The 27,095-nt window shown below is 47.5% G+C and overlaps 2 protein-coding genes across 4 annotated transcripts in view; both read right to left on the bottom strand.

Moving 5' to 3' along the window:
* LOC110834838 (uncharacterized) overlaps nt 1-12,624 on the bottom strand; it is a 53,227-nt gene extending 40,603 nt beyond the window's left edge. For 2 of the 3 annotated variants that reach the window (XM_022074391.2, XM_022074394.2), the window contains exon 1: nt 4,975-5,141. The gene's annotated coding sequence lies outside the window, so the exon portion shown is untranslated. Of the gene's footprint in view, nt 1-4,974; nt 5,142-10,630; nt 10,825-11,348; nt 11,400-11,789; nt 11,866-12,502 lie in introns of those variants that run through there. The other variant, XM_022074392.2, reaches the window with a different exon arrangement.
* A 1,524-nt stretch (nt 12,625-14,148) lies between these two features.
* On the bottom strand, nt 14,149-22,381 carry LOC110834806 (corticotropin-releasing hormone-binding protein). Its single transcript, XM_022074330.2, has 8 exons — nt 21,680-22,381; nt 18,767-18,842; nt 17,781-17,941; nt 17,170-17,380; nt 16,432-16,613; nt 15,638-15,746; nt 15,107-15,249; nt 14,149-14,649 (listed from the first exon to the last, which is right to left on the bottom strand). The coding sequence occupies exons 1-7, from the start codon at nt 21,770-21,772 to the stop codon at nt 15,107-15,109; spliced, it is 975 nt and encodes a 324-aa protein (XP_021930022.1). The 5' UTR covers nt 21,773-22,381; the 3' UTR covers nt 14,149-14,649.
* Nucleotides 22,382-27,095: the final 4,714 nt, after the last annotated feature.

Raw genomic sequence — 27,095 nt, 5'->3', positions numbered from 1 at the left:
GGACTCGCGGAGAGTCAGCTGATGCGGTACGTTAGAATTGAATGAGCAAGCGAGCAGCGGCGAGGTTGATGTCCTCCTAATTAACAGACCACGCGGCAGTCGTCAACCTCTGAGGCTCAGTAAAAGTGACAGCGCGTATGTCAAGTGTTCTGACATGTCACCAAGCACATTGACGTCTGGTGGGCCGTGGTTCAGTTCCCGGTAGAGACGGAATTATTTTCCCTTCTTTCGTGCGTACATACTGACTTCAGGGACCACCCGGTCAATCTTCTATCTTCCACCTGAGGCGAAGTGACCCACTTCGCGAGTCTGCGACCGCTCTCCAAGCTTCCAGCATTTCTTTGCGCGCTTAAAACAGCTGCCTGTCGCAGTCCGAGCTAGAGCTACTGACTGCCGCAACTGATGACTCGAATAATATTCAATAAATGCCCAGATTTCACTTTCAGCCTAGCATGATGCAAAGTGATTCGTGTGTCTCACAGGCACCTTCTTTGCCGCTCACGAAACAAGCTAATTGCCAGCACCAATTTAAAACTTTACCGCGGGAATGAACAGCTGTCAATTTTTTTTTATATCTGTGTGGGGCAAAAAATTAGAAATCGGAACAATTATTTTGCAATTTACAATTAGAACCGCGTTTATATAGCTTATAAATCATGGTACACCGTGATCTGATAAACCGATCTGTAATAAAACGTTTCGATGTGTCAATCTTGCACTGAAATCCCTCACTCTGTTACTAGGTTGCATCAGCATCTAAACGAGAGAAATGTCAGCTTCCCACATTTAACAACCTCCCAAGCAGAACCATAGGTTATATATACCATGTAATCCGTGCACCTTGGGGGGACACAATGTAGCCTGAGATAGTCTTCGCCCTGGTTGACTGTTATTTAAGAGTCACGTGGCTGCCAGCTGACAATTACATTTATCACAGACAGGGCCAGTCGCAAACCGTGCGGAAAGTATTAAATGACGGATGGGGTAACGGGCATACCTGGGTAAAACCACGTCACTGGCCTACGGACGTTTCCTCTAACTTCGGCATCCGACCTTCAGCAATGCTAGACCGGAAAACGAGGTCAGAGGAACTCAGGCAAGAAGCGACTTAAGATTCGTCGCCCCTGGCAACGAAGTCGTCCCAGTACAGTTCGTTATCGCTGAAGAGTCAGTCGCCTAAAAGTTCATTTCCATGCGATCGCTCGTCATCATTCCCCACCTCACTGGCTCAGCCAATCACCGACATCGGCAACATCCCATTACCTTGTGAGAATTTGCCGGTCAGGAGTTCGATCCCCGCGGCTACAGGAACAGGAAGCCGTCGACACTGACGGAATTCGGACTCTTTCGTCACGCGTTTACGCGATCGAAGGTGGCAGCCAACTCCCTCCACAGACAAAAGTCTCGGAGGCATCTTGTTTTCAGTTTACGGCGTAAAAGTAAATCTGCTCTAAACTAGAACCAAGAAGTCCTCACAAGTTCACAAACTACCACCTTATTTGACGACACTCCATCAAGAGATACGCATGCAGACTAAGGCATCATCTGGGACGGCCGTGGTCTATTTCAACGCATGATTGTACACGACCTCAGTCAGGAACGCCACTGCAATGCCGAACTTAAACTAGCTACCTTCCGAATGCATGTTAAACGCAACACCTGCTCTGATTTTCCCAACTTTATTCCAGTGACAGCCGACGACAACCGGAAAATGTTCAATTCGAAACCGGAGGCCTTCAGTCAGCGCCAACCCGTGGCAAGAGGAAGAAACTGAAAGTCTTCGGGAGTAAGGGGCCAACCACGAGAGGCTTATAAATCATCTGCAGAAGCTGGAGCTGTCAGGTGAAGGCCAACGAGACTGCAGAGTCACCCGCGGCGAGCGGGTGGCCAATGAATCAACGTGTGACTGAACTTCGCTCCACGTTCCATAAAACAGAGTTCAGCTTCGTGTTTCGACCGTCTGTGGCAAAGATACGAATCCAAAGAGTGGTGCAGCCGGCTGGACCTACCTAACGACGTATTTTGCTGTGATCAGTTCTGCTGTACGGAGTACCGCTGAACCACGAAACGCAAATTTTTCATTCCTCGTCTCTCAAAGTGTCAGCCTGACCAACACGGTTAACACCCCTCACTTCTGACCAAAGCAACGAGCGATTACAAGGTCAGAATCCCAGGGCAACGAGCAGACGTCGAACAGACAGAGGCCGATGGCTCGCCCGCACAGAACCAGCATCACATCGCACGACCCACTGAGATAACAAACGAAACTTTACGGCAATGGACGGACCGCGTTACCTGCCGTCAGGTGAACGTCCCATTCGTGAGGAGCTCAGAACGAGTTTGCTGTCAAGTTGGAACAACCGCAACTCTTTACGGCTGACACTGGGAGCCATCTGAATCCAATGAACACCACGGACCCTATTTCCCTAAGATTCATTTTAATATTATCCTCTCATCTGCGTCTAGGTCTTCAGACTTTCCAAACAACATTTTGTACTCATTCGTTGCCTCCCCATGCGCGCTATATGCTCTGCCCATCTCACTCACCTTGATTTTTACAGCTGGGTGAGTTTTGAAGAGTTTTTGTCGGCGAAAATCCGTCTGCTGGTTCAGAACCAGTGGCTTCTCCCGTACACACACAATGAGAACGCAGAATTCCTCCTAGAAGCACATCGGAAACCTAACAAACTAGCTTTCACTCGAGCAAGAAGACATCGTCCTGCGGACCACAGGTTTCGAACGTCGTGATGAGAAAACAACAATTCGCCCTGATGGAAGCATAAGAACCTCCGAAACTCCGGACAACAACCCAGAAGACTGTGAAACTGTATCATCCATCGCAAAATAATTCCCTGCCACATTTACCGGGTTTCTCTGCGTCTGCGTCTAGACAAAAAAAACTACCCAGCGCACGAAGTTTCGAAACTGAGTTCATTTCCCCACTCGTTTTTAATTACGTCAAAGTGCGCCCTCGGGACCGCAGAATCGTGGAGGTCGACGGTGGCTTCAGGTGTCACGTCACGACTGCGCCAATAATTGCCTTTGTTTGCGTCAACAGAAGCGCCGCGGGACAAAAGAACCCCACGTCTCCTGCAGCACGAAGGTCGACCTGGGGCCGAGGTGAGACGAGAAATATCGACAAAATTTTGGTCGGAATACCTGAAGGGAAGAGACAACTTGGGATCTACAGACGCGGACTGGTTGATAATATTAAAATGTACCTTGAAAGATCAGGATGAGAGAGTGTGAATGGGATTCATCTGTGTGACGACAGGTCCATATGAACAGGATCCTTCCATCTTTTTCTCGGACTGGGACCTGTTCATATACGTTCTTGGCAGATGATCCAGAAGTGGTTTGCCATTGCCTTCTTCTGTGTGTGAATGGAGTAATTGTTGGGATGCCACGGAGGAAAACTCCGTGTTGCCTAGACCACGGCCTTGCCCAACACAAGTTATAAATTCGGGCACCGCCGGGAATCGAACCCGAGACCCCAGGATTAAAGGGCCAGCGTTCTAACCGCGTGGCTCATTTCCAGATGCGGAATTAAAATACCGTCTCACGTCGTTGCCAACAAAGACGAGGTAACGACAGCATCAGGCCTGCCAACTAAAATCATAGTTCTACGAGAAAAATTCTTATATTTGCATTACATTCGTAGATACCCGCGTAATTCTGATACGCAAGATCTGGTGCCGTTCTAACCCGCCAGCACGAAAGATGATATAAGTAACCAGTGACGTCAGACAGCCTCCGGCGTCTTAGTGACTGAACAAGTACAAACTCTTCTTCGCCCTCCACAGGTGCTGGCGCGTGTGACGAAGACACTTATTTCTGTCAAGTGCAGGGAATCTTTAATGCGGTCCAGCGAAAGTCCTTGGGAATTATCCCAGATGCCCCAAACCCAGACAAAGACTGCGTCCTGTCGTTCGTAAGCGTCGCCTGATGACGGTGCTTTCAATACACGTCATCAGGCAGATTTACGCGGGTGGACGACGAACCGAGCTCGTCCTGTAAACGCGGCGATGAACCACCCGGTTCTAAGTCACGGTGGGGACTTTCCTAGCAGCTGAGTGACTTTTCGTTTGCGAAGGACTCTCATAAATCGGCTTTTTTATTCTTTTCCCCCCAGTAAATGTTGCCTAGAACAGTGGTATTGAACCTGGGGTACGCGTAACCCCGGGGGTACGTGAAATTTAAAAAAAAATATTTTACGATAAACACTGAATAATGAGTAACGAGGAAGGGAATTTTTCTTTCAGCCTCTTATCCAATGGGTACCGGGGTGCTTTCCCGGGGGAATACAAAAAAATCTAATTAGTAGTTGATTAATGATGTCAAAACCCACACTGATAATTCCTAATAAATTCGTCTGCGTATGGACTTAACCTTGAGAGGAGGATGTTGGATAAAAATGCCTTGATAATTACTAGTCACTTTTATAGCGAACTCGTAGAATAATGGCCTCCTTCCTCGTTCAAAATAGAATTAAGGTGTCCGCAGATCTCAGAACTAATGCCTCACCTCCTGCATGAATCGGTTCTGTCGGAATTTGATGACCACCTTTTCAAGTCTGCAATAGCAATTTCAACGTGAAAAAACGTTCCAAGTTGCAGATAAAAACGTCTCGTACCGAACGCACCTTTTAAGGAAGTCTTCCTGTTTTCCAGACGATTAAAAAAAAAGGGACTGCTTTTTTAAAACACCTTGTGCCGTTAACGCCACAATTTTCGTCGAATCAAGAGTTTGCACAAACGAATTGAAAATCTAAACGGAACGCACCCTGATTTGTGCCTATGCTTACGTTCCCTTACTTGTTACTGCAGCAAAACCACACAGGGAACACGGTGTTCAAAAAGCCATGTTTCTGCTCGCAAGTAGCAACGGAATTTCACACACAAAAGACAAGAGACAGCTCACAAGCGCCGAGCAATGAGCCCAGGGTCACAGGATAAGCGATTCTGTTCAACTCACTTCTGAGCGCGAGTCGAGATGACTTCCAGCAGCCTCCCTATATCCTGGATCAAGACAGCTACGACACTTTAGCACTGCACACATCCACTTGGTAAAAGTCTGTCAGAGCCGAGTTCCACCGCACTTCGCTCTCGTGGCCATATTCCCTCTGACTGGCCGCTGCAGCTCGGCTTCGCCGCCAATACACCTCCAAAGAGCTTGGGCCCAGCGCAGAGAAAGGCATTTCACTTTCTCCTCAGCGACTCGCATCAAAATGCACTTTAGTACGACAGCTCCGCCATTCCCAGTTTCCCCACCGACCCGCCACACGAAGGAGAGAAACAACTTGGGAGACCTAGACGTAGAAGTACGTCAGCTTCTCAATAAGCAGCTGCTCGCGCCTTTAACACGCGACGTCCTCAGCCCATGCAGGCGACGTTTCGGCAACGAAACCAGAGCCATTGTACTTTGCATTCACAACCTGTTCATCCGTCCGCCTGCGAGCTTATTCCGACAAGAGAAGGGAGAATTAGGGGAAGTGACCGCCCGCCCGTGGACTGAACGTCCAGGCGTCGCTTTCCTTCATGTTTCAGTATTTGCCAACTTCACGGGACCCTCGTTCTGTCCGCTTACTGGCCCAGCTGTCCACACATCAATATTTGTGGGGTCTGAGGTTATCACTGCGGTAAAAACGTCGATGTCGGTCTTCTGGGTTGCAACGCCTCCCATCTTCAGTCACGTGGCGTCACAACCAGAGGGCTAGTACCAACACACTGATCTTTGCTATGCCTTTGTCATCTGGATCGCGTTCTGTTCGAACCTCGGTGTAGGCAACTAACGTCGTGTAACCATACCCAATTAAATCCAACTTCTTGCGAGAGCTGTTTTAATTACGACCGACTTCCTTGCGATAACTAGGTATTGAGTTTACAAGTAAATCTACACCACGAAAACATAAGGACATACGAAAATGAGGACGCTTCAATTCCCACATTACATTTCCAAAGGCCGCCATGTAATTTCTATGGGGAGGAAATCATCATTGTGCCTTGGTGTTCCTCAATGGCACGACCTTCAAGCCGAATTGCGTAAAAATCACTTTCGAGATTCAAGAAAGAGTCGCTAGTGTTCATTTCCCCGAATATTCCTCGTCTCCATGGCATTTCTCAGCAGACAAAGCGTGGTCGCTGTGCTGAAGTGTGATATCTTCGCCGTCCAAGGGTCTTGCCAGGCTACCTGTTTCCAGGTGCCAAAGGCTGGAAGGCCGGCGGGCCGTTGAGCTGGCGCGCGGGCAGGTACAAGAGACGAACCAGCATTATAATAGCTTTCTGTTCAACTTCGGCAATGCTCGTAGGTTCTCGCACTTATTCGGAACTGAAGGCTGGTATAATTTGCATCGAGTAATTACGAACAGTAATCGTTTTCAAGAACCTCTGGTCTCGATGGCTACAGTACCTCGGGTTTCAGTGCCCCCTGAAGAAGGACTGACAACGCACGAACGCAGCTGAATCTCATTAAAAAGTCAGAGGACAGTCCTAATTAATGAAAAGTGCTCATAACAAACAGATCGCTTTATGCATTGAACTGCACAAGGTGTTCATACAGAAATTTGACAGGACTCCGTTAAATGTTTCTGATGGTGTTCGTAAAAAATACTGAGAAGACACGCGGAGATGTCGAAAGCACAGGCAAAGCTTCTTGACTCTTGCGTCAGTAAATACGCAGAACAAGGCTTCGGCCAATCGCCTTCTCGAAGCTTGTAGGAAGGTTGTCTAGCCAGAGTGCGTCCCTCCGGAGCGCTGGCAACCCACACAGCATCACCGCTCAGAAGGCCAAGGAACGAGTTCCTTCATTACACCGGTCAGTCAAAAGTTGGGTTGGCGGACCGGCGACCAACTGCCGCTCCAGGACAGTTGAGAAGCCCGAGAAGCGTGGGCCTGTCGCGAAAAGAAACAGAATCCGGACTGAACCTTTACCGGACAGTGGTAACTATGTGTACCATTTGCTTTGACGACTGGTAACTCGGCTTGCCCACAGTGATTCTCACGATAAGAAGCAGCATCTCCTCCAAAAGCCATTAAAAGGCTTTATAGCCCTTGAATAGCCACGGTGGTCTAGCGGTTAGGACGCTGGCCTTGTAATCCTGGGGTCTCGGGTTCGATTCCCGGCGGTGCCCGAATTTATAACTTGTGTTGGGCAAGGCCGAGGTCTAGGCAACGGAGTTTTCCTCCGTGGCATCCCAACAATTACTCCATTCACACACAGAAGAAGGCAATGGCAAACCACTTCTGGATCATCTGCCAAGAACGTATAGGCCGTTCGGTGGGACATGAGCTATGGCCTTAAGATGTGCAGTGTATCTGCAGCTCGAACAGTGGGTGGGGTGAACTCAGAGCTCAGTTACAAGGCAGACTCGGCCGAGTTCACTTCGTGTGGTAAATTCCATTTCAATAACATTGACCCATTTATAGTAGACCTGTCATATTCACCGTCATTGTTTCTACTCAGCACGAACAGAATGCAAAGCGTGGGCAGAGGTGTAAAGAAAATAGGGGGATGTAGAGTAATACTCTGCCAAAGTAGAGAAATGGTGATAAGTGTTTAAAGTTTTATGAAGAAAGAAGCTGACAGCGGCAATGTGATTAACGTTAATCAAATACAAAATCGTGTTTCTGAAGCTACTGGTGTGTCCATAAGTACTCTGATACGCATTTTAAAAGAGTACGAACATAATAAACGAGTGGAAAATAATTCAGCACACCTCACAAGAAACGGCCAAGAAGGAAAATTGAAACAGATGTAGATGATTTTGACAAGTGTGTAATTCGAAGAACGATTAACGAATTTCACACTACACAAGGCGAGCGTCCTACTTTAAAATCGTTGTTGGCAGTAATTAAGAAAAAGATTAACTTCAGTGGCGGGAAGTGGGCTCTTTAGAAAATAATTAGAGATTTAGGCTTCAGGTGGAAGAAATCGGAAAGTAATAGAAAAGTTCTCATCGAAAAGGATGATATTCGTGCAGCAAGAATATCTTATTTGAGAAATATAAGTCGTTACAGAAATGAGACGACAGTGATACCAACAGTTGTAGCAGTAGTGAGGAAGAGGAGAGGGAGGAAGAAGATGCAGAAGAAGATGATGGGGAATTAAGTGGAATTGAAGCTTTGTAAAATGTTCGTCAGCCGCTGTTAGTAATTCAATCTGCACTGATGTTTTTATGTTCAGTAGTACAGAGAAAGGTGTTCCCCTCCGTGCCCTACTGCCGCTAGCAGACAGCGTCAGTACCCTCCCTCATGCGCAGTCCACAGCTCATCACTGAGCGAACGACTAATATATGAACAGGTCCCAGTCCGAGAAAAGGATGGAAGGATCCTGTTCATATGGACCTGTCGTCAGACAGAACACTAAATAAATATAAAATATCCCTTGAATAGAATATACAAACGTGAAACATCGAGGAACACGTCGGTAGTCTACTTAATGATGTCATTCTCGCATTATGGCTGGAAATACTGAGAAAACCCACGAAAAACGCATTCGGCAACGAGATTGGAAATTCTCAGGGCGGTGAAGAAGTCGATGATGGTCTTCTGGGTCGTAACGTCACGAGAAATTACCAGCGTTTCGGAGGAACAAATTGCCTCCATCCTTAGGGCCGAGCATCTGACGATAAACAAGCGAGAAACACTTCCGTTCGAGAGAGATGGCCTCTGCGGTTGGAGGACGAATGGCGGAGACTTATTCAAATTAAAAGTCGGAGTCGTGGTCGTTCCTCGACAGGAATGAAAGGCAGAAGACCTAGATATCGCGGCGCAGCTGAGACCAGGGCCATGGGCAGAACTTTAGAAAAAGTTGCGAGAAACAGCGAAAGGCAGAGAAATACGCGCGTTCTACATTCTGAAACCGCCTCATCGCATTTTAGAGATTTCAACGACGTTTCCCTCTTCCCTTGAGACTTTGTAACCAAAATTCTGTGCGCATTTCTCGTGTCTTCCACCGAAGTTAAGGTAACCTCCCGCAGCACCAGGTGCCTTGAATTGCCCGCAGTTCAAATATTGCCCCGCGCATCTGCCACTGCGCAGACAAACACGTGACTAGACCACTGTCTCACAGAAGCCTGACTTCAGCTGCGTTGCTTTCAATTAGTAAGGAAAAAGTTGTCAGCGACACCCAGAAGACGCCAATGCCAGCGAGTTTCTTGCGACAGTCGCACTTCGTCGCAAGGTGACCTTGCTTCAAGACTGGCCTACATACTGCAGTTAATTGGGTCACTTCATTTCCCTTAAAGACCGCCTTCTACGGAAACATATCCCGAGCCAGATTAATCCAGTCCACACCACCTCAACTGTCTCCCACGTGGTATCTTTCTTCCCTTCAGGATTTTGAACTAAAACGTAAGTGCGTGCTACGCGTCCTCTCACCCAATCCTCCCTGAGTCGATCACCCTAACAGATTAACATTTAGCGACGATTACAAATTACGAAGCACCTCCCTGCAAACTCTCTTCATCCTCCAGTTACTTCCTGCCTCATTCAATCCACGCTCCTCCGTCCTCGCGAGATCGCAAAACCAGTTTAACGCCTTTTTCTCCAGGCCACATACGAGAAGTTAAAAGAGAATTACGAGAATTTTGTGAATGCAATCGTCTCGCAGCCAAGATCAGAACCCGGTACCTCCCGAATTCGAATGAGTCTGGTCTGCAGGTGTCGTCTGACACGCGAAGAAGCCAAGACGCGCGTTTAACCAGCAGTGAAATGTTTTTATACAATAAGAAATTCTGAGCAATGGACCGACCGTGACCTTGGATCTTAGCAGCGGCAAAGAATCCTGTACAGTCGTTTGCGTAAAAAAATCTCCCCACACGCACACCGTGCAATGAACGCACGATAACGAGGGTTTGCTATCGATCAGTCGGAGAACTGAAAATCTCGACGCAGTCGCAGAACATGCCGTCAGTTGTCAAACGTGATCTCTTACTTAGTGGAAGATCGTAAATCATAAGCGTCTGAAAAGACAACGCAAACAGAGTTGACTCTGGTACACGCCATGAAGACGCACGGGGGTGTGGAAAAAGTCTCTATAGACGTAAACACGTTAGAGTTCGCTCACATAAACCAGACACGAAAAGTTTACTAGGCTCTGGGCACACGCTGAGAGATCAAGACACATTTGGACTACTTTCGAAAAGTTTCGACAGCTGTCGACAAAACTGCGCAGGTTAAAAATGCTAAAGTGAGGTCACATGAGAGACTTGCTGTGGTCCGGACACATTCAGAGAAGCTCGGGCAGTTTCCGACAAGATTCCGCTGACATGAACAGCCTTCACATTCCAGAAGGTTAACACAGGACTCGACAAGCTACGACTAGTCTCTGCGGGGCTGAGCAGTCGCAGTTTATCTGATAACCTAATCTTGACGGTCTGGACATGTTCGTAGATGTTTCGGATTTGATCCGACAAGTTTCAGGAGGTTTGAAGAAGACTCTAGGGGTCTGAGCACGTTACAATGTGTTCATCTGCTACTGGAGAGGCTCAGACACTTTTCAAGACGTTCCAATAACTCTCATCAGTTCTCTGCAGAACGTACCCGCAGGTCGAGCCAGAGATATCACAGGATGTGTTGACTGACAGCGTTGTACCTGTGGATTCTATAAAGATCATCTCGCAGCAACTTACCCAGACCTCCCGGTCGTATCGGCCGCCAGGACACGTGCCACCGCCAAACCCCGTCTCCATTCTTGAAGTTCGCAACAGTGCGCCAGTGACAGTAGAGGCGCATCTGATGAGGAGATTCCTGTGACGCCGTCTCTGACCACGCGCAATACGCCCAGACCGACCAACGTCTTGTTGGGCACTGACGCCATCCAGCCCTGCCAACACCAATTGCACGTTTGCAGACTAGAGAACTCTCATATCTCGACAGCGAGGAAGTCCCTCTCATTGCTGCCAGGACATGAACTGGAGCTTTCAGGGCAACTACGTATAATACATTCAGGGTTTTTCTTGGTGTGCGCCGACTCTGAGTCATGTTACTGTTTACTAAAGACACAAAATTTCATGAAAATTAGTACACAAATTGTCAAAAACAGTTAATACTCCACTTCATAATGACTGATTGCGTCGAGAGTATTTAATAATTTGTTTCTGCCATAGCTGGGGCTAATAATGAATTGGAAGGGATCACTTAAATTAAGGCATTATTCTGGACACTGAAGAAAACAACAACAAATCTCAGTTGCTCTCCGAGCCCTTCCGAGCGCAAGGCACGAGTTCTGTCCTCTTGGCAATGACATTCCGCGTGGAGCCGTTGCTCTGCGTAATCTCACATTACTACAATCCACGATCCTGCCTCGCAGTATTATAATACTGATGATATTTAAACAATGTTACTCACCTCATTCCACTTCACAGCCCACAAAGTTGCTTCGCTGCAATGACTGCAATTCTGAAAGAAAAATGTAGAGACCACTTGAAGACTAGTTGACAGCAATTACTGTCACAATGATCAACATCACCACCTTCCTTATTCCAGAGATCAGGCAAACCCTGTGCAACCTTCAAGAAGATCACACTGTTTTCTTAATTATTTCTTCATATTGCTCGTTAATTAACTGTGTGCACTTGGAACATCTTTTCAGAAATATTATGATAATAAATAAGGGAAACTGGGTACTTCTATTAACCAACTACTGACTTCAAACATAAAAAGTCTACATATGTCACCATTTTGAAGAATATTAAACATAAATGTTGGGGAAAATGCTGGAGGAACTTCATTTCTGTTTATTTTTAAATATTAGTTTGACATTTCCCTGCAGAACCTGGGAAAACTCACCATCAAGTCAATTTCTCATCAGTAACTTGAAGCAGTCTCCTACACACAAAGCAGCCAGGATCACCATTACACTACACTGAAAATTAAAACAGGCATTCTGTAGTCATATAATTACATGATATGCTTTCCACCTGGAAGCACAGACCAATAAGTGGTTAACACACTCAACACTGATGATGTGTCGAGGCTTATATTTCATTAAGTGTGATTCAAGTGAAGTTCTTTCACTTCTATCTGTAAAATACCCAAAACATTTCTGTACAAACACACTTCATTTCCAACTCAAAGTCACATACTCTGAGAGAAGTAAAAAGGGGCCAACGGCCAAGCCTCTTTAACACAGAGTAAAGTGCAATTATGACGCTGTTGCTCGGAGATGAAGTGGCGATCAGGGTAGCCACTCAGAGTTGGTAAACACTACCGGACATTTCGCTTTCCTGCACTCACATGTCAATGTTCTAATTATAATGAAGACAAACTGGCCAAAATCCTAACCTAATGAACAATCTCCTCACACCATCAAAGTTAAGCATCAATACAGTTACTGTCACACTAAGTTCTTCCGTTCAGTGCCCCTCCCCCATCTCTCAACTTACATACACTGCAGTGTCTCACGAAATAACCGAATGACAATTGAGGAAGCAAAACTGTTCACCTTGAGTTCGATATTCTAACCACGAAATTTCAGAATGTCCTACGAAAGGAGTTAATACCTGGCACTACGAAGGTAAATATATTTCATCACACTGCATCCCACCAGTTCGCGTCACACCAACAACAGCGAAGCAGAAAAACATAAAGCAGAATACAAACACCAAAGACCGCGTGACACTTGCGCTTCCGAACTAAAATCAGGAATCGATTCTAGAAGTCACCAAAGTGACATCTAGTAACTAATCTCGTGAACTACGTGTTGCCCTGAAGGCTGGAACTTTCTGCGGGAAAAATGGGAGATATTCGGCTCGAAATAAAGTATTGTACAATACTCTGACAATACCCACGAAACTAGTCAGGATTATTAAAATATGTTTAAACGAAACATATAATAAAGCCCGTATAGGCAAACATTAGTCTGACACATTTCCTATTCAAAATGGTTTAAATCAAAGGGTCAACATTGCTTTAGAATATGCAATTAGGAAGGTCCAAGAACACCAAATGGAACTAAAATTTAATGGGACACATCAGCTCCCAGTCTATGCTGATGATGTAAATCTATTGGGGGATATAAATAAATACCATAAGGAAAAACACAGAAGCTCTTATTGATGCTAGTAACGAGGTTGGTCTAGATGTCTTGTCACCAGAATTCAGGGCAAAATCCTAACACAAGGATAGCCAATGGATCTTTCGAAAATGTGGCAAAGTTCAAAAAACTGGGAGCGACAGTAACAAATCAAAATTTGATTCATGAGGAACTTAAGAGCATATAATGATTCCTACCATTCTCTTCAGAAAATTTTGTATCTTCTGTTGTTTAAAAAATAAATATTAAAATATACAAAACTATAATGTTGCCTGTAGTTTTGTATGGGTGTGAAACTTTGTCTCTGACACTGAGGAGAATATTTGAACCCAAGAGGGATGAAGGAAGTTGCATAATGAGGAGCTTCATAAGTTGTACTCATAGCCAAATACAATTATACTTATCAGTCGAGGATGAGACCGGCAGGGCACGTAGCCTGCACGGGTGAGAAGACGTAAGACACGAAACTGAAATACAGAAGCTCTGTGGTTCGAATCCAAGCGGATTACTTGTGGTTGTGTAAGTTGGAGTCGCAGGAATACGATGTGGGGTGACGCAAAGAAATGAAGTTAGAAAGGGGTTTGTTTGGTTGCGTATCCTCTACCAAACCCCTATATACCCTAAAGGAACTGCACAGGGCGTTCGAGAGTGGGATATGGGTGCTGAAGGTTGAAGGGAAGGTAAAAATATTTACAAAATAAAAGTAAGGAGGCATTTGAAAGGTTAAGTCACCCGTCCCACAGTTCAATGACATGTTTTCATGATCTTCAGCTTGGACGACAAGAGAAATAATAGAAAATGCAGGATAACCTTAGATCAAGAAGCTAAAAATCAGGATTTCACTGTACATTTGTATACATTCACCCTAGTTCTCATTCTGCAAGATTTAATTCAATATCATCATTCTGTGCTTATCTGAGCACTACATGAAGGCAACTGAAGAGTTGGAAGTTAATCCTAAGAGCCAGCTTTTGCAGAGCTTTGTCCAAGTAAGCGGCGATTTCTTTTTCCTTATGCAGTATTAATCAACTGATATTTGCAATTGAGGCACAGTGTCTTCTCTGAGGTTGGAACAGGACGTTTAGGTATTATTTAGATGAGCTGTGGGCTTCAAAGGGTTAACACATTTTTCATGCTTTAATTGTATTTTCATTCAAAACGATTTCTCTGTGTTATTAAATAGGTCAATTAAATTATTGTGTTCTGTGCAATACTGAGAATCATCTCACAAAGAACAATAATTTATAAATGAATATAACTTGTAGCTAATAAAACAAGGATACATTTTACATAACAGTCATCCTCCTAACCCCACACACTGAAGCAGGAGTAATAACTGTACGACGCACACATCACAGAAATCAAGAAAGGACATGAAATGATTTTAAGATATTTCATGAACATTCAGTAGCTCTTATGATGCCAATACAGCAAACAGTTAACGGTGGGACAGCAGAAGGAATGCGACATGAACGACAGTAATACTATTAAAAAGCAAACTAGGAATATGAAACTGATATCGCTGCAGCCAGGGCAGATGGGACAAGTGCTGCTGCTGCTGATAGTGGGCAGTGGAACATAACGGTGACACGAAGATTGCTGACCTCACATAACCTATAGCAAACAAATATAATATTTTATTACCTGGGTGAGCATTAAATTTAAAACAAAACATTCTTCGAGATAAAGCAGGCAATTCTTTGACAAGCCAAGTACACAACAAACTTTTCAAAAAATATCCTGCCCCATAAAGTGACCGAGTTCAATATCTTCAAACAAAATTTTCCCTTCCCATAATGGTAAAAATAAACAACTGTGGTTTCTTAAGCTTAACAGAACATGACAAACATAAAATCATAACCTCACACATTTTCTGCCTTCCTTACTTTACCACCCCTTGTTGGCCATTTGCAGCTGCTTATTCAATACATCCAGAGCTGCCCTTCTGCTCCGTCCGCAACCTAGGGATGGTTCCATGTGCCAAGGGATCTAAGAGTGCTGGCCAATACAGAGTGACCACGATACTTAAATCAGATGTTTGTCGTCTTTAGACAAATTCCATTACGCATACCTACAGACCGCAGACAAGGCTCCCCTCCACGATGTCATCCTCTGCTGCCTGCCGCAAAGCCATGGTCACCGAGTTATCATAATGCCCGCTAGAGACAAGCCGCACAGTGGTCACACCGCAGAACACAGTCTGCACGGTGCTACCTGCGAACAAGACAAGAAACTGAACTTGTTTAACCTAGCAAAGACCTAATTTTCAGAAAGGACAAATACTGATCATTTTTCCAGGGTTGCCTCTTCAAGAAAGACATTTTTTGTTGATTTATGTAACAGATAATCAGAAATAATGATGGCTTATCATATTTAAAATGTAATTTTATTTGTACGATACAGTTGTCAATATTTAGTGTCAAAATGTGTGCATTAACTGTTGGATTACATAATTTACTGATTCCAAAGCTGTTAAAATTAAAAATCAATCTACTGGTCTCCAAACAGTTTCTATGAGAGCAGAACATGGCTCACATCCATCTTAACTTTAACCTGCTACTGCAAACACTTCCGACGCAACGTGTCTGTATACTGCACTGACCTGGCTTCGAATCCATCCCACAGATGGAATCCACAACTGCAAGCTGTGAAGTGTCGAGGCCCTCTGAACCTCCCAGCTGCACGTAGTCAGACAACCCACGTTTCTGGCACTGCAACAAGGCACAGACACAAATGTACATCCTGCCTTCTGCACATAGAGGTATCAAAATTGTCAACATACTGTACCATCAACTTTGACAAGCCTTTAAAATGCATTTTCCTAAAATGGGGCTTGAAGCTGCAGACTAGATTCAACTGGCTCAGGATGGTATCCGGTGGCCAGCACTTGTCGACACAGTAATAAACTTTCTGTTAGAAAGTCTGCAGCCCTCGTGGTAAATTGTAGAATCCTCCATTAATCTGTTTTGGTATGGTCCTTCGAGACAGCAAAATGCAAATTGCACCTCAGCCCTAGCTATTAAGGTGAGTCACTTGGTGTTAATGTTTACTTTGAACTAACTGCAAGGAGCAGAGTCCTTCTTCGAGAAGCTGAAAATTTCCCTCCAAATAAAGAAAATTCTCCCACCTGAGATTCACAAGCCTTGCTACTGCGCACTACCCTGCGCCACAGCCGATCTGTGACGTAAGCCCAAACTCTGGCCAATCAGCTGTATGTTGTCTTTCTCGACAGGGATAAACATTTGCGTGTACTGCTGTTCCATTATGAGACTGGTCCCAGTGAGGAAGGTGTCATCACGCACAAGAAAACACAAACTCGTGTTTTGATCTGAGCTGGAGGAACAGGCAAACGGAGAGAAGTGCGAGTTGCGGAGTCGCAGCAGAACAACAACTGACCCTGTGCATGGTGCCTGTCTCGAACTCCGTGCCCACCAGTCCCAGTCCTAGTCCCAGTCCCACGCTCAGGCTGAGGACCCTCAAGTTGGCCGGGAAGAGGGCAGTCAGGCTGCAGTTCAAGCGTCTCCCGTAGTTTCGCAGGGTGTACACCTCCGACGTGCCTTCCAGCAGGACGTTGCAAGCTGCAAGCAGAACGACTCGTTACGTTCATTCCACAGCTACGCGACTCGATTAAATGCGAGTTGCGTGGGTGAAGCGGAAATATCAAACTGGCTCTTTGTGTGGCGCTGTCCTAGGTTACAGCGAAGCGGTCAGATCAAATATTTTGATATTTTCGCGTGAGTCGCTGCGCTGGCCAGTAAGGCGCATGCGCTAGAAAGCTCTGACCGTGCAGTACACGGAAGGCGCATGCGCAGGAAGGCCGTGTGTTTCTCTCACGCAGGACACAACAAGCGATTCCCTTATGTCATACGACACCCCATGCTGCTTATGCAGCTCGCATAGCTCGCTTGTTATACAGATGATTAGTTCTGCGGGCCAATCAGCCCCTTCCTTCGCCTTTCCAATCTCATGTTGATTGTTTGTCCAAAAACCTGTGCCTCGCTTTAACCAGTTCAAACTACTACTGACGCTACTCACGAAGTGTCCAGTCCTTTACTAACCAGAGGCACTGCCCTGTCCGGAGTAGAGCAGTCGCCTGAGTCTAGTGCCGAGGTCAATCAGAAGTTTCATACTCACGCGACGCGTTCCTGGGGAAGCGGGCGGTGAAGCTGAAGCCGTTGCCCCGGTGTGGCAGTCGGTACTGGACGACGGCCGCGTTCTGCGAGGACTGTAGCACCTGTTTGACCCTCCGCTGGCCGCAGAACTCGCGGTACCTCTGGCTCAGCGGCTTCGGGTGGTCGTCTGCACTGGGGAAGAACTGCCCGTTCAGCTCCCAGCCGTCCACGAACTGCAACGCCCAAAATTCTGTATGCATTCTTTGTTTTCCCCATCCCCAGCCAGTACGAGCCTCCTTCACCGTCCAGACAACAAAAAAAGTTCCGCCTTATCGTAATTTTCTCCCTTATCCACCTGAGATCCAAGCTCTTCCTGACACCTCGTTTTGAAATTCTTGCTACTTTTATTCTTACGCCTAAATGAAACCGGCTACATTAAGGTTTTGCATATCCTGTATCCGACGTTTCGGAAAGTAGGCAGCACCAGTGGCGAATGCTTCGGTCTTGGTAGCCAGACCACTGTAACTGAAGGAACATAAAAGAACCGTTTCACTTTTCATCTTCATCGTCGTCATGAAAAATACTCTCGTGGGAGACTTAATGTTGTAGAATTGCAATGGACTCGTCACTCACCGAGACCAGTCCGCCGCTCTGACAAGGGACGTCCAGGTAGTCGAAGTGGATCTCAACCCTCCGGTCCGGATCCGTGACAAAGTATACCCCGCAGACCGTGGCACCGTCTTCGGCCGCTTTGTGGAAGAACTGGCCCTCGGCTGAGGTCACTGTCATGCAGTCTGCATTATCGTAGAACACAAACACGATTAGAAACCGGATCAATTTCAGAAGAAATTCTCTCCCCACTGCGACCGGCGCACGAAACCGGGGGCGTTCGTTCCGTAAGGCAATTCACAAACCACGCCGGTCGCTCTGCGTCCTTAATCAAGAACGCGGTCTGAGTTTCACGGGACTGGCAATAAATCGATTAATTTCATCAGTCACTTCCCTTAAACGAAACAGAGTTCGACTATTTTTCAAGGAGGCTGACCCAGTGTGGGTTTGGTCGTGGGTGTCAAATGTGGGTGCTTGAAGGATTTATCGAGGGTCTGAAAGAAATGAAATCGTTCTCGCCTTCTGGAATTAGATTTCCGCTGTGCCTGACCTGAGAGCTTACTCGAATGAGTTTACGTGACGCTGTTCTCCCAGAAGCTTCTCGAAGGCCACGTCCCGCGGAAAATAACGTGGAAGTCCGAGGAAAGCGACGCCGCTCGTAAGACTGCGTCGAGGACAAATTACGAATGCGACAAGAACCTCCACTTGCCTTGCCATTCCGAAATAGAAGGAATCCGATGCTTCCGGGGCACGCAAGGAGGAGACTCCCCGCTGACAAGCTGACAGTCACCCAACTGGTGAAAACCCGTGTCCACAAGAGCCAGTACAGTCCACTCCACCTCACGCCCATTTCTCCACGAACAATGATTCCTATCATGAGCCAGCTGAATCCATTCCACAATCTCACGCCGTATTTATTCGATTTAACGTCTTACGAATTAAATATCAGTTTTCGTGTTTGCGATCTGCCTTACCGACATGCCCCAGGTCAGGTCACGCCGTTCACTCACCTCGTACGATGTGGTAAGGGGTCCGCCTGGCACGTGGCACGGAAGGAGATGTCCCGAGCGGTTCCGCGCCTCGAACCTGCAACACAGAGGTACCGGGGTGTGAGGCGACAGCGACGATACTTGCACGACGAGGGGCAACTTCCTTTGTGGAGAAGCTGATGATCGCTTAGCTGTCCAAAAAAAAAGTTCACTACCGTCAACTTCTCAGCCTGCCGCTGGAACCCTTTCGAAGGCAGTTCTTTTAAATTAAAATAAACATTACCTCGTCACGATCTGCTCCTTTCCAGGTTTCCCAACTAAAATTACGTAAGCATTTCTCGCGTCCGCATGCGGGTCACATGGTTCGCCCATTCTCCTGTCACCCCCCCCCCCCCCCCCCCGCAGTCTACCGATCAACAATTTTGCTTCGTATTCAGGAATTTCAATTCTTGGAGCGGACTCCGGCTACCACGACCGTGGATTTTCGTGGTTTGACTGTCTCCCCCTCGAGCGTCCCTACCAGACGACAACCTAAACCTATGCGTTTGGAAAGGCGTCGTTAAATCGATTCATTCCGTCCACTTCCCTTCTGGGATCGCAGTCCACAGCAGAGGCGACCAGCCGCCACTGACGCTACGAGCCATCAATTTTGTGTCCAATCTCCAGATCGGAACTCCATTCGCGTTCACACCCATCACGCTGAGTTCAATCACATTCCTTGATCGATACAGCCTACGGGAAGCTTTATTACTCGACACGCGATACTCAGACAACCGCGTGATGGCTTCTAGGCACTTTCGCGACTAAACTTTGGAGGAACAAATTGACCTCACCGATCTTCGCCTTGCATTTCTGTCTGTCCGAATGTTTCGACCCGAACAAGGCGGAATGGACCTCTTTTAAATATGACGTCGGGGAATTCCACTAAAAATCTGTCGACAAATTTCGATTTTGGTTAAATTTTCACAATAACTGGCTCATTACGTATAAACACGCAGGGGCCAGATATCCCGCCCACACGAAGGTTATTGACCACCGGTGAAAGGTCAAATTCTGTTAAGCGCGCCGCCATTGCTAGGTCAATATTTCTGTTGGTAGCTAATCTCATGCCACCACCTGGAAGACCTAGACATAGATGGAAGGAAATAAACTAAAACTGATCTTCTCGAATTAGGGCGTGGACTCGAGTTTGGATTGAACTGGCTCACGATAGGAGCCAGTGGCAGACAATTGTAAACACGGCACCGAAGCACGTTTCCATAAAAGGGTGGAGAATTCTTTGACCAGCTGAGCGACTATTAGCTTCTGAAGAAGGACCCTGATCCATACGTTACTAATTTATACAAACGAGAGGCTCCAGAGAGCGCGGACACCTCACCGCGGCCATCACGCACGTAGTTCCTCCGTGTTTCGGTTCTTCGCTCTCAAGTTGCGTGATTGATTGATTGAAATAAGGCGAATTACAGCTCGCGAACAGTCCGACGGACTCGAGGGTCTACGTACATGAGCTGTACAGAGTGTTCACGTCACAGAAGTAAGAAAAGTGCCATTTGTTTCGCCAAAATACATTGTCCTAGACCCTGCTTCAGGGGCATGACGTCAGCTGACTAGTAAGTCGGTTCCTGTGGCGTTTAACTATGCTCGGGCATCCTGTATGTGTGACCCAGAAACTGGCTGCCTCACGTCTGGACTCGTCAGAAAAAAAACCCCTTGTCTTTCATAAAGTATTCGCCATTTCAAATAAAAGTCACAGCTACACGGTACGACCTACACAGTTCAGGGAAGATCCATCCCCCACGATCCATAATCTAATCGAAATCCATTCAGTTCTTGCGGAGATGAAAGTTGAGGACAGGCGGACCGAAACGAACCGTCCATCATAATCAACCTCGTCCCAGTTTCCCAGTCGTTACGATCTCAAGAGCCAGATTACGTTCCGCGATGCTTCAACATCCGTCTTAATGTTATCCCTCTACGCACTGATCCCTGCCCTTCGGGATTTCCTAAACACGATTTTTGTACGCGTCTCTCCTTCCCAATCGACGCATGGAAGACTTTTTCGAAATGCAGGCCACTCCGGTGGAGAGCAACTTCCAACCTCGTTTCGCCTCAGCTGAACGAGGCGTGGGCTGATCGCGGCCCCCGCTGGCACTGCAGATCCCTTGTGTACGTTAGAGACGGTAATTAAAGAGGAGTAAACAGCTTACGAGTGCCGGTAAACGAAGAACACAAGACCGCGTCATATTTATTATGCGCTGGGACCGACAGACCCCGCAGAGAACTCCTCCAGGAGTAAACACACGTCGTCTGTGTCACCTACGGAAGGCGCGAGGTTCACAGCTGCAGGTATTTAGGTCCTAGAAGCTAATTCTGAGCGCGTGGTCAGGCTCCTTGTCAATGAAACGTCCAGAAACCTCACTGGCCCAGGCTGACTTTGTAGGACGCAGTGAGGTGGGATCTTTTTTTTTTTGGGGGGGGGGGGGCTTATTGCAACGCCCTGCCTCGACTACACCCCCGCTAGGAAAATGTCTTGCGGCATTCCGAGGGAGCTGGTAGACCTTCGCTGCTTAATCTGTTCAAACATTGGGTTTACGGCACGGAGATCGTATCTGCAATAAACGAACATCAAATACAAGGCGCACAACGCAGGTCCACGTGCTCCAATCACGTGACACAGACGCTGCGTCTCGCTACATTCACGTTCTAATCGTCCGCGGTTTTTAAAATGTGCGACAGACCGCTTTATTAAACGTACTGTCACTAGCATCAAACACTGCCCTTGGCGTTAAAGTGGTCAATGGAGAGAGCTACTCGCGTTATTAACCACCAGCACCGCTAGCATAAGAGCCAGCTCAGTCCAATTCTGAAACCGACTGCCTCGTGCACTGTCTTCAGGCAAGCGAATCATCTGAACCGCCCCCAGAATTTCCTCACCTGTCGCCGTTGCGTCGTGTCCACCGCGTCCACAGCCCTCGCGAGCGTCGCCACGCACAGGGCCCAGCACAGAATAGTTGCAGCCGTCGCCATGGTTCATCCGCTCCCGACGCTACCGGTGGATGGTCTAAGTCGCACGGACGGCCCGCGCCCGACTTATAACGTGCGCGGCGGGTGGCGTCTGCGCCTGGCAGCGCTCCGGGGTTCACTCCTCAGAGACTTCGGCGGTAAAGCCGGAGTTCCGAACAATTCGCGTCTCTTACGGAGCCCGAAATCTCATTGCCTGCCACTGGAACGTACGCTGAGTCAGATGAGCCCTGTCCACGCCCTCGGACTGAATTTATAAAATCCACTCCGACGGATTTCTGAACAAGACGTTCTCGGAAGAGTCCGTATCGCGTTCAGTGCAGCCAACAAGTCAGCGGTTTAGAGTATCCTTCCAGTGTTGTAGCACAGATTACGGCGAAGCAGAAATTATTGTATCAAAATACAAGTTCGGGCTAATGCGACCTCGCGAAGCTTCAGACTGTTAACATAAAACGAATGTTTCTTACAGAATTTGCGAACTTTAAACGAGGCACTGCCTTTACAAAGCGGCGAATTTTTGAGCAGAGTAATTTAGCGCCGCGTAGTCGGGCACGAGACTTCAGGCTCACTATTGCCATCTCGGTCTTACCGACTGTCCGAAATTAAACAGCAGACGTCTTACAGAATTCCTTTTACTGCTTCGAGATAGCTTCCGGTTAAGTTGCCAGAACTAACATTGACGTAATGAGACATGTGTTGCATTAATTATGCGCACCTGTAACGTTACGAAACGCTGTTTCCTCTGGACGCGGATTAAAAAAAGATAAAAAAAGAACAAAGCCTCGAATCGCCCTGCTTTCACGGGACACAATAGCCACCGACCAACAACTCATCAGCGCCAATCAGAGCGCGTATCTCCGCGAGTAACAGGTCACTTGAACCAAATGGCAAATCTGCACGAGTGACGTGTTCACAACAAACGCCACGGTGAAGGTCTCATATCGCGTCCACCCACTGTCAGGGTGAAATCGCCGTTGATTGATTGGTCGATCGGCTCTGTGACGCACAGGGTTCGAACCTCGGGGCACAAAACCCGCTGAGCATCGTCGAACGTAATGAAACCCGGCTCTTCAACCCCCCCCCACCCCCCGGAGAACAAAGCACCACCCGCAGCAGGCACACAAGCGCGCCGACGTGGGAGGATAATATTAAAATGTTTCTCCAAGACATGGTGTGGTATGGGCCCGTGAGAAATCGACACGAGACGCGGTGTTTCGGAAAGCTCAGCTGCTCCGTGGGGTCTGTTAGATACTCAGTGTAACAGAACGCGTCGCCACTGGCAGTGGGGCAGTTCCCCGCGAAATGGCGAGGCGGTGGGAGGCCGCAAATAGGCCGTAAAGCGTAAAGGGATTTCCGTTTCGAACATTAATTAATATTTAGAGGTAACGAGGAGCCCTCGATGCGACGTTGCAGCAGCGATTAAGCGGGGGAGAGGAAGGGCGAAGACAGCACGGACTGAGGCGAAGGATGGAGCTGCCAGCACGGGGCAAACATTTATAATGTTCATTACAGTCAGCACAGAAGCCACAACCTGTTTTAATCAGATCCGCTTACTTAAAAGTGTCCTAGGCCTGAGAAGATGACGCCAATCAAATTTCGGCACGCGCTTATTTATTTTTATTTCTTCATTAAATCGATATGGAGTTCCGCGACACGTGACGTCAGAAACTGTCAGTACGAAGTTGCGCTCAGCCAGCGGAATGCGTGAGACCGACCGCTTCGAAGTTGCGAAGCGATTACGTATTTTCAACGCGGTATTAAGCCTTGTAACTCTGCAGAAAATATTTTTATTATGACGAAAACGTACAGACGTTAAAATTCTGTGGGCCGATCTCGGGCTGACGTTCGCTCAGCTGGGCAGCACATCCCTTCCCACTGTGGTACCGAAACGTCCATTACCGCATCCGAATCCTTGCACCCAACATTCATGTTTTCGTCTCGTCGCCTCAGGTTTCATGAATCTCGCATCTATCCCATGCGTGCTACATGGACGCCAATCACAGCTTCCTTCGTTTGGTCCTGACAGTGCACGCATCCTAAATCCTCTCTTGGGTCGAAATGTTCCCCTCAGCAGTTTGCTTAATCCACGTTCTTCCCTCAGAGCTAGGAGACCGAGATTCAAACCCATACAAAACAGCGCTAGAGCTGAAGACACTCTCGGCTGATGTTACAAGACGAACAATAAATCTCTGTCAGCGTTGCCGGGAGAAGGAAGTAGCTGTCGGACCGCGGCAGGTTAATGAAGCCCCCTCGCGCTGTGACGCGCCCAGCCCCCCGGAAAGCAAAAGAGAATCAGCGGACGAGGACCCACGTCCACCTGCTCCTACGCGTAACACAGTGTGGCACCTAAACGAAAAATGGGGAAGGAAGTGGTCGTGGCTTGTGTCAAGATTAATACCCTGACGACGCCACGAAAATCCCTCAGTCAAAGTTCGAACCGGACACCCTCCGAAATACGCAGCAGGCAAAGGACCGGTTCAACACCTGGAAATACCAGTTGACGGCTAACAGTAACTGGACACGACCCACCAAACGAATAAGATTCACCATCTCTTTCTCGGTCTTGTTACTGGCCGCTTTCCAAGACGCAACCTGGCGGACGACAACTGAATTTCGTGCGTTGTGTCTGCCGAACGCAGGAACATCAGGAGATTCGAACCCTGGGCCTCCCGAATACGAAGCAGGAGCTCGCAACATGGTTGCTGGGGGTCCGCGAACCACTAGTTGCGTTTCCGTTGAAATAGAACGGCGGACATCCCATCAGCGGGGACGGCACACGGGCCGCCTGTTCCCACGTTCCGTCTCCCCGTCGAAAGAATTTAATTTTGTTCCGTATTTGTCCGCCACACACGAGCGATCTCCCCAAAATCGAAGTTCGTCTCTCCCTTGGCGAGTCAGGGACGGAATCGCCTTCCGCCCAGGGAGCAAACGTCTGGCTTCTTCCGAATGCTCGGAGGCCGAGGGATGAACCGGCCCTTAAGTAGCCCCCGACCACTTCCCTCTACATCACTCACGGTCACGTGATTCACTGGTCTGTTTCGTCCCTCACTTTTTGAACACCCTGTTCTTTCTCTGTTACGTCACTTTCTCCACTCCATGCCCGTTAATCAGCAGCAGCTTGTTTCGCACTGGCGTATCAGGTACCAACGCTAATTTGACAGCAGCTGAAACAATTGACGAACAGCTCCGTGTGACCTCACGCACTCTAACGCACTTCGCCCTGAAGATGGAGGGCACACGTACCTTCGAAACGTCGCCAACACGGCGTCATGCCCCAGAAGACAGCGATCGATATCTTCATCGTCCTCAGAACCTCAAATATTCCGACCAAGAAAACGTACCTGTGTCACTTTTGCATTAACAAGAGTATAGGCGCAGAACGCAACACTTCCGACACCAGTGCAGCACGGGTCGGCATATCTCGAGTCAGACGCCATTAGCACTGAGATTGAAACAAATGTTCCTGCCTGTCGCTGCCGACGCGTGAGACAACTACGAGGGATTAATCGCGTGCCTTGGCTCACCAGAGGAACGCGAACAGAGTGACTCCGGGGCTTCTGATTGCAAGACCCGGTAAATGGCGAATACGTAGCGATCGGATGGGAGACTTCATTAAGAGCAAGTTACGGTATCCACCTACGTCAGATGGGTAGTGTATGCAGCACAAACGAACACTACAAGAAGCGCCTGAAGGGAAGAGACCACTTGCCACAGATGGGAGAATAATATTAAAACGGTGGTGTAGACGTCGTCTGGTGGATTCAGTGGGCCAACGCTGGCGTCTCCTTATGCATGCAGATTTTCCCCACCCTTTTAGGTCAAAGCAATTTCCTGACCTAACCCCCCCGTTCGCCTGCAAACCCCACAACAACAACTGGTGCTACGTAAGATTCTCAAGACTAATCTGAAATATGCGCGAGCCGTTGTCGCTCGAATTGTGTTCATGACTGTACTTCGAGCTTCACGGGATCACGTGCACACGTAAAAACACATCGCCGGAGGCCGCCGAATAATTAACTTATTTGCTGGGAACAGAAGCGAGTAATATTATAAATATAAAATAATTGTCCATCTCAATTCGACTTTTACGAATTAGATTTTCGCTCTAATCGATTTTGAGTCAACGGGAACGGCAATTCAATTTCGCACGTGGGTGTGGGCGTCTGTCCCGAACAGCCGCAACCACGGGACCGCGACCCAACAGTGGATCTCCGAACAGAATGCCTTCGTGGCGTTTCTCATGTAAGCGGCGGGCCAGACGCGCGGTGTCACGATATACTGGACAGCTCTATGACCGAATGGTAAGTATGTATACCAACCACAGCGTCAATTTCCTACGAAACTGAGTCCACGCAGCGCCGAATGGTATATGACGTGACTGAGGAAAACCAAGCAATTTCTTAGTGTCCTTAACATTCGGCGATGATTAAAAATCTATACATAAATACGCATCCCGGGGTTTGTTTTGAAGGTGCGATCCGAAAAGAATTTACAGCAACAACAAAAAATCACATGATTCTGTTTCGACGCAACCCTCAACCACTACGACCCCCCGTAACATTATTTTCATGTTATCCCACCATCTGCTCTTTGGTCTTCCAAGTGGACATCTTCACAGACGTTTCGCCATTAAATTAAGTATGAACCCCCCCCGTGACATGCAGTTATTTGCATCGGGCGTCCTGTGAACCGGAGGGCATTCGTCAATGTCTGCCTGTTTACTCTGCAATATTTCGAATTACTTCCTAGAGCCACGCAGACGTGTTTTTCCTGCTTCCGGTTTACCCAGACTCCTTTCCTGAAGGAAACTTCCACGTTGACGCACTTCAGCTCCTGCGCCTTGGCGCTTCATTTGTTCAAAATTCTTGACGTCATTAAAAACAAATGCTCGCGCCCTAATTTTCCTCCGTGAAATGAAGAGAAAAATGATGGAATATTTATTTTTGTTCCGGAGCAGATTCACGATTCTCCATTCGTAAATCGATCATGCACAGGAATCAGGTTGCCCCATAAGTTGAGTGGCCCGGGAATTTCGTGACCTGCCCGCAGTTGAGAATTCGGCTCTAGTGACGGTAAAATCACACCGACTTGTGTGAAAATGACAACATTTCGAGATTTTCCACGACGAATAAAGTGAGATATGGAAGCTACACCGCGGGTTTCGAGTTAAATGCGTAAAAAACACGGCAACATCAGAGCGGCCGGTCGAGAATTCTACTGGAGGAAGCAGGAAGATGCTCTTCTATTTACAAATCACCAACAACTCCAGGAAATCATTTCGTGGGCGCAAAAAGTGTGAATGTCTCTCACGAAATGCACGCGAGAGAGC

This window comes from Zootermopsis nevadensis, unplaced genomic scaffold, assembly GCF_977971745.1.
Source record: "Zootermopsis nevadensis isolate Lab colony 2312 unplaced genomic scaffold, Znev_1.0 Znev_ptg000010l, whole genome shotgun sequence".
Taxonomy (NCBI): Eukaryota; Metazoa; Arthropoda; class Insecta; order Blattodea; family Termopsidae; genus Zootermopsis; species Zootermopsis nevadensis.
Note: the sequence above shows the minus strand (reverse complement) of the source record. Positions and strands in the feature narration are given on the sequence as shown.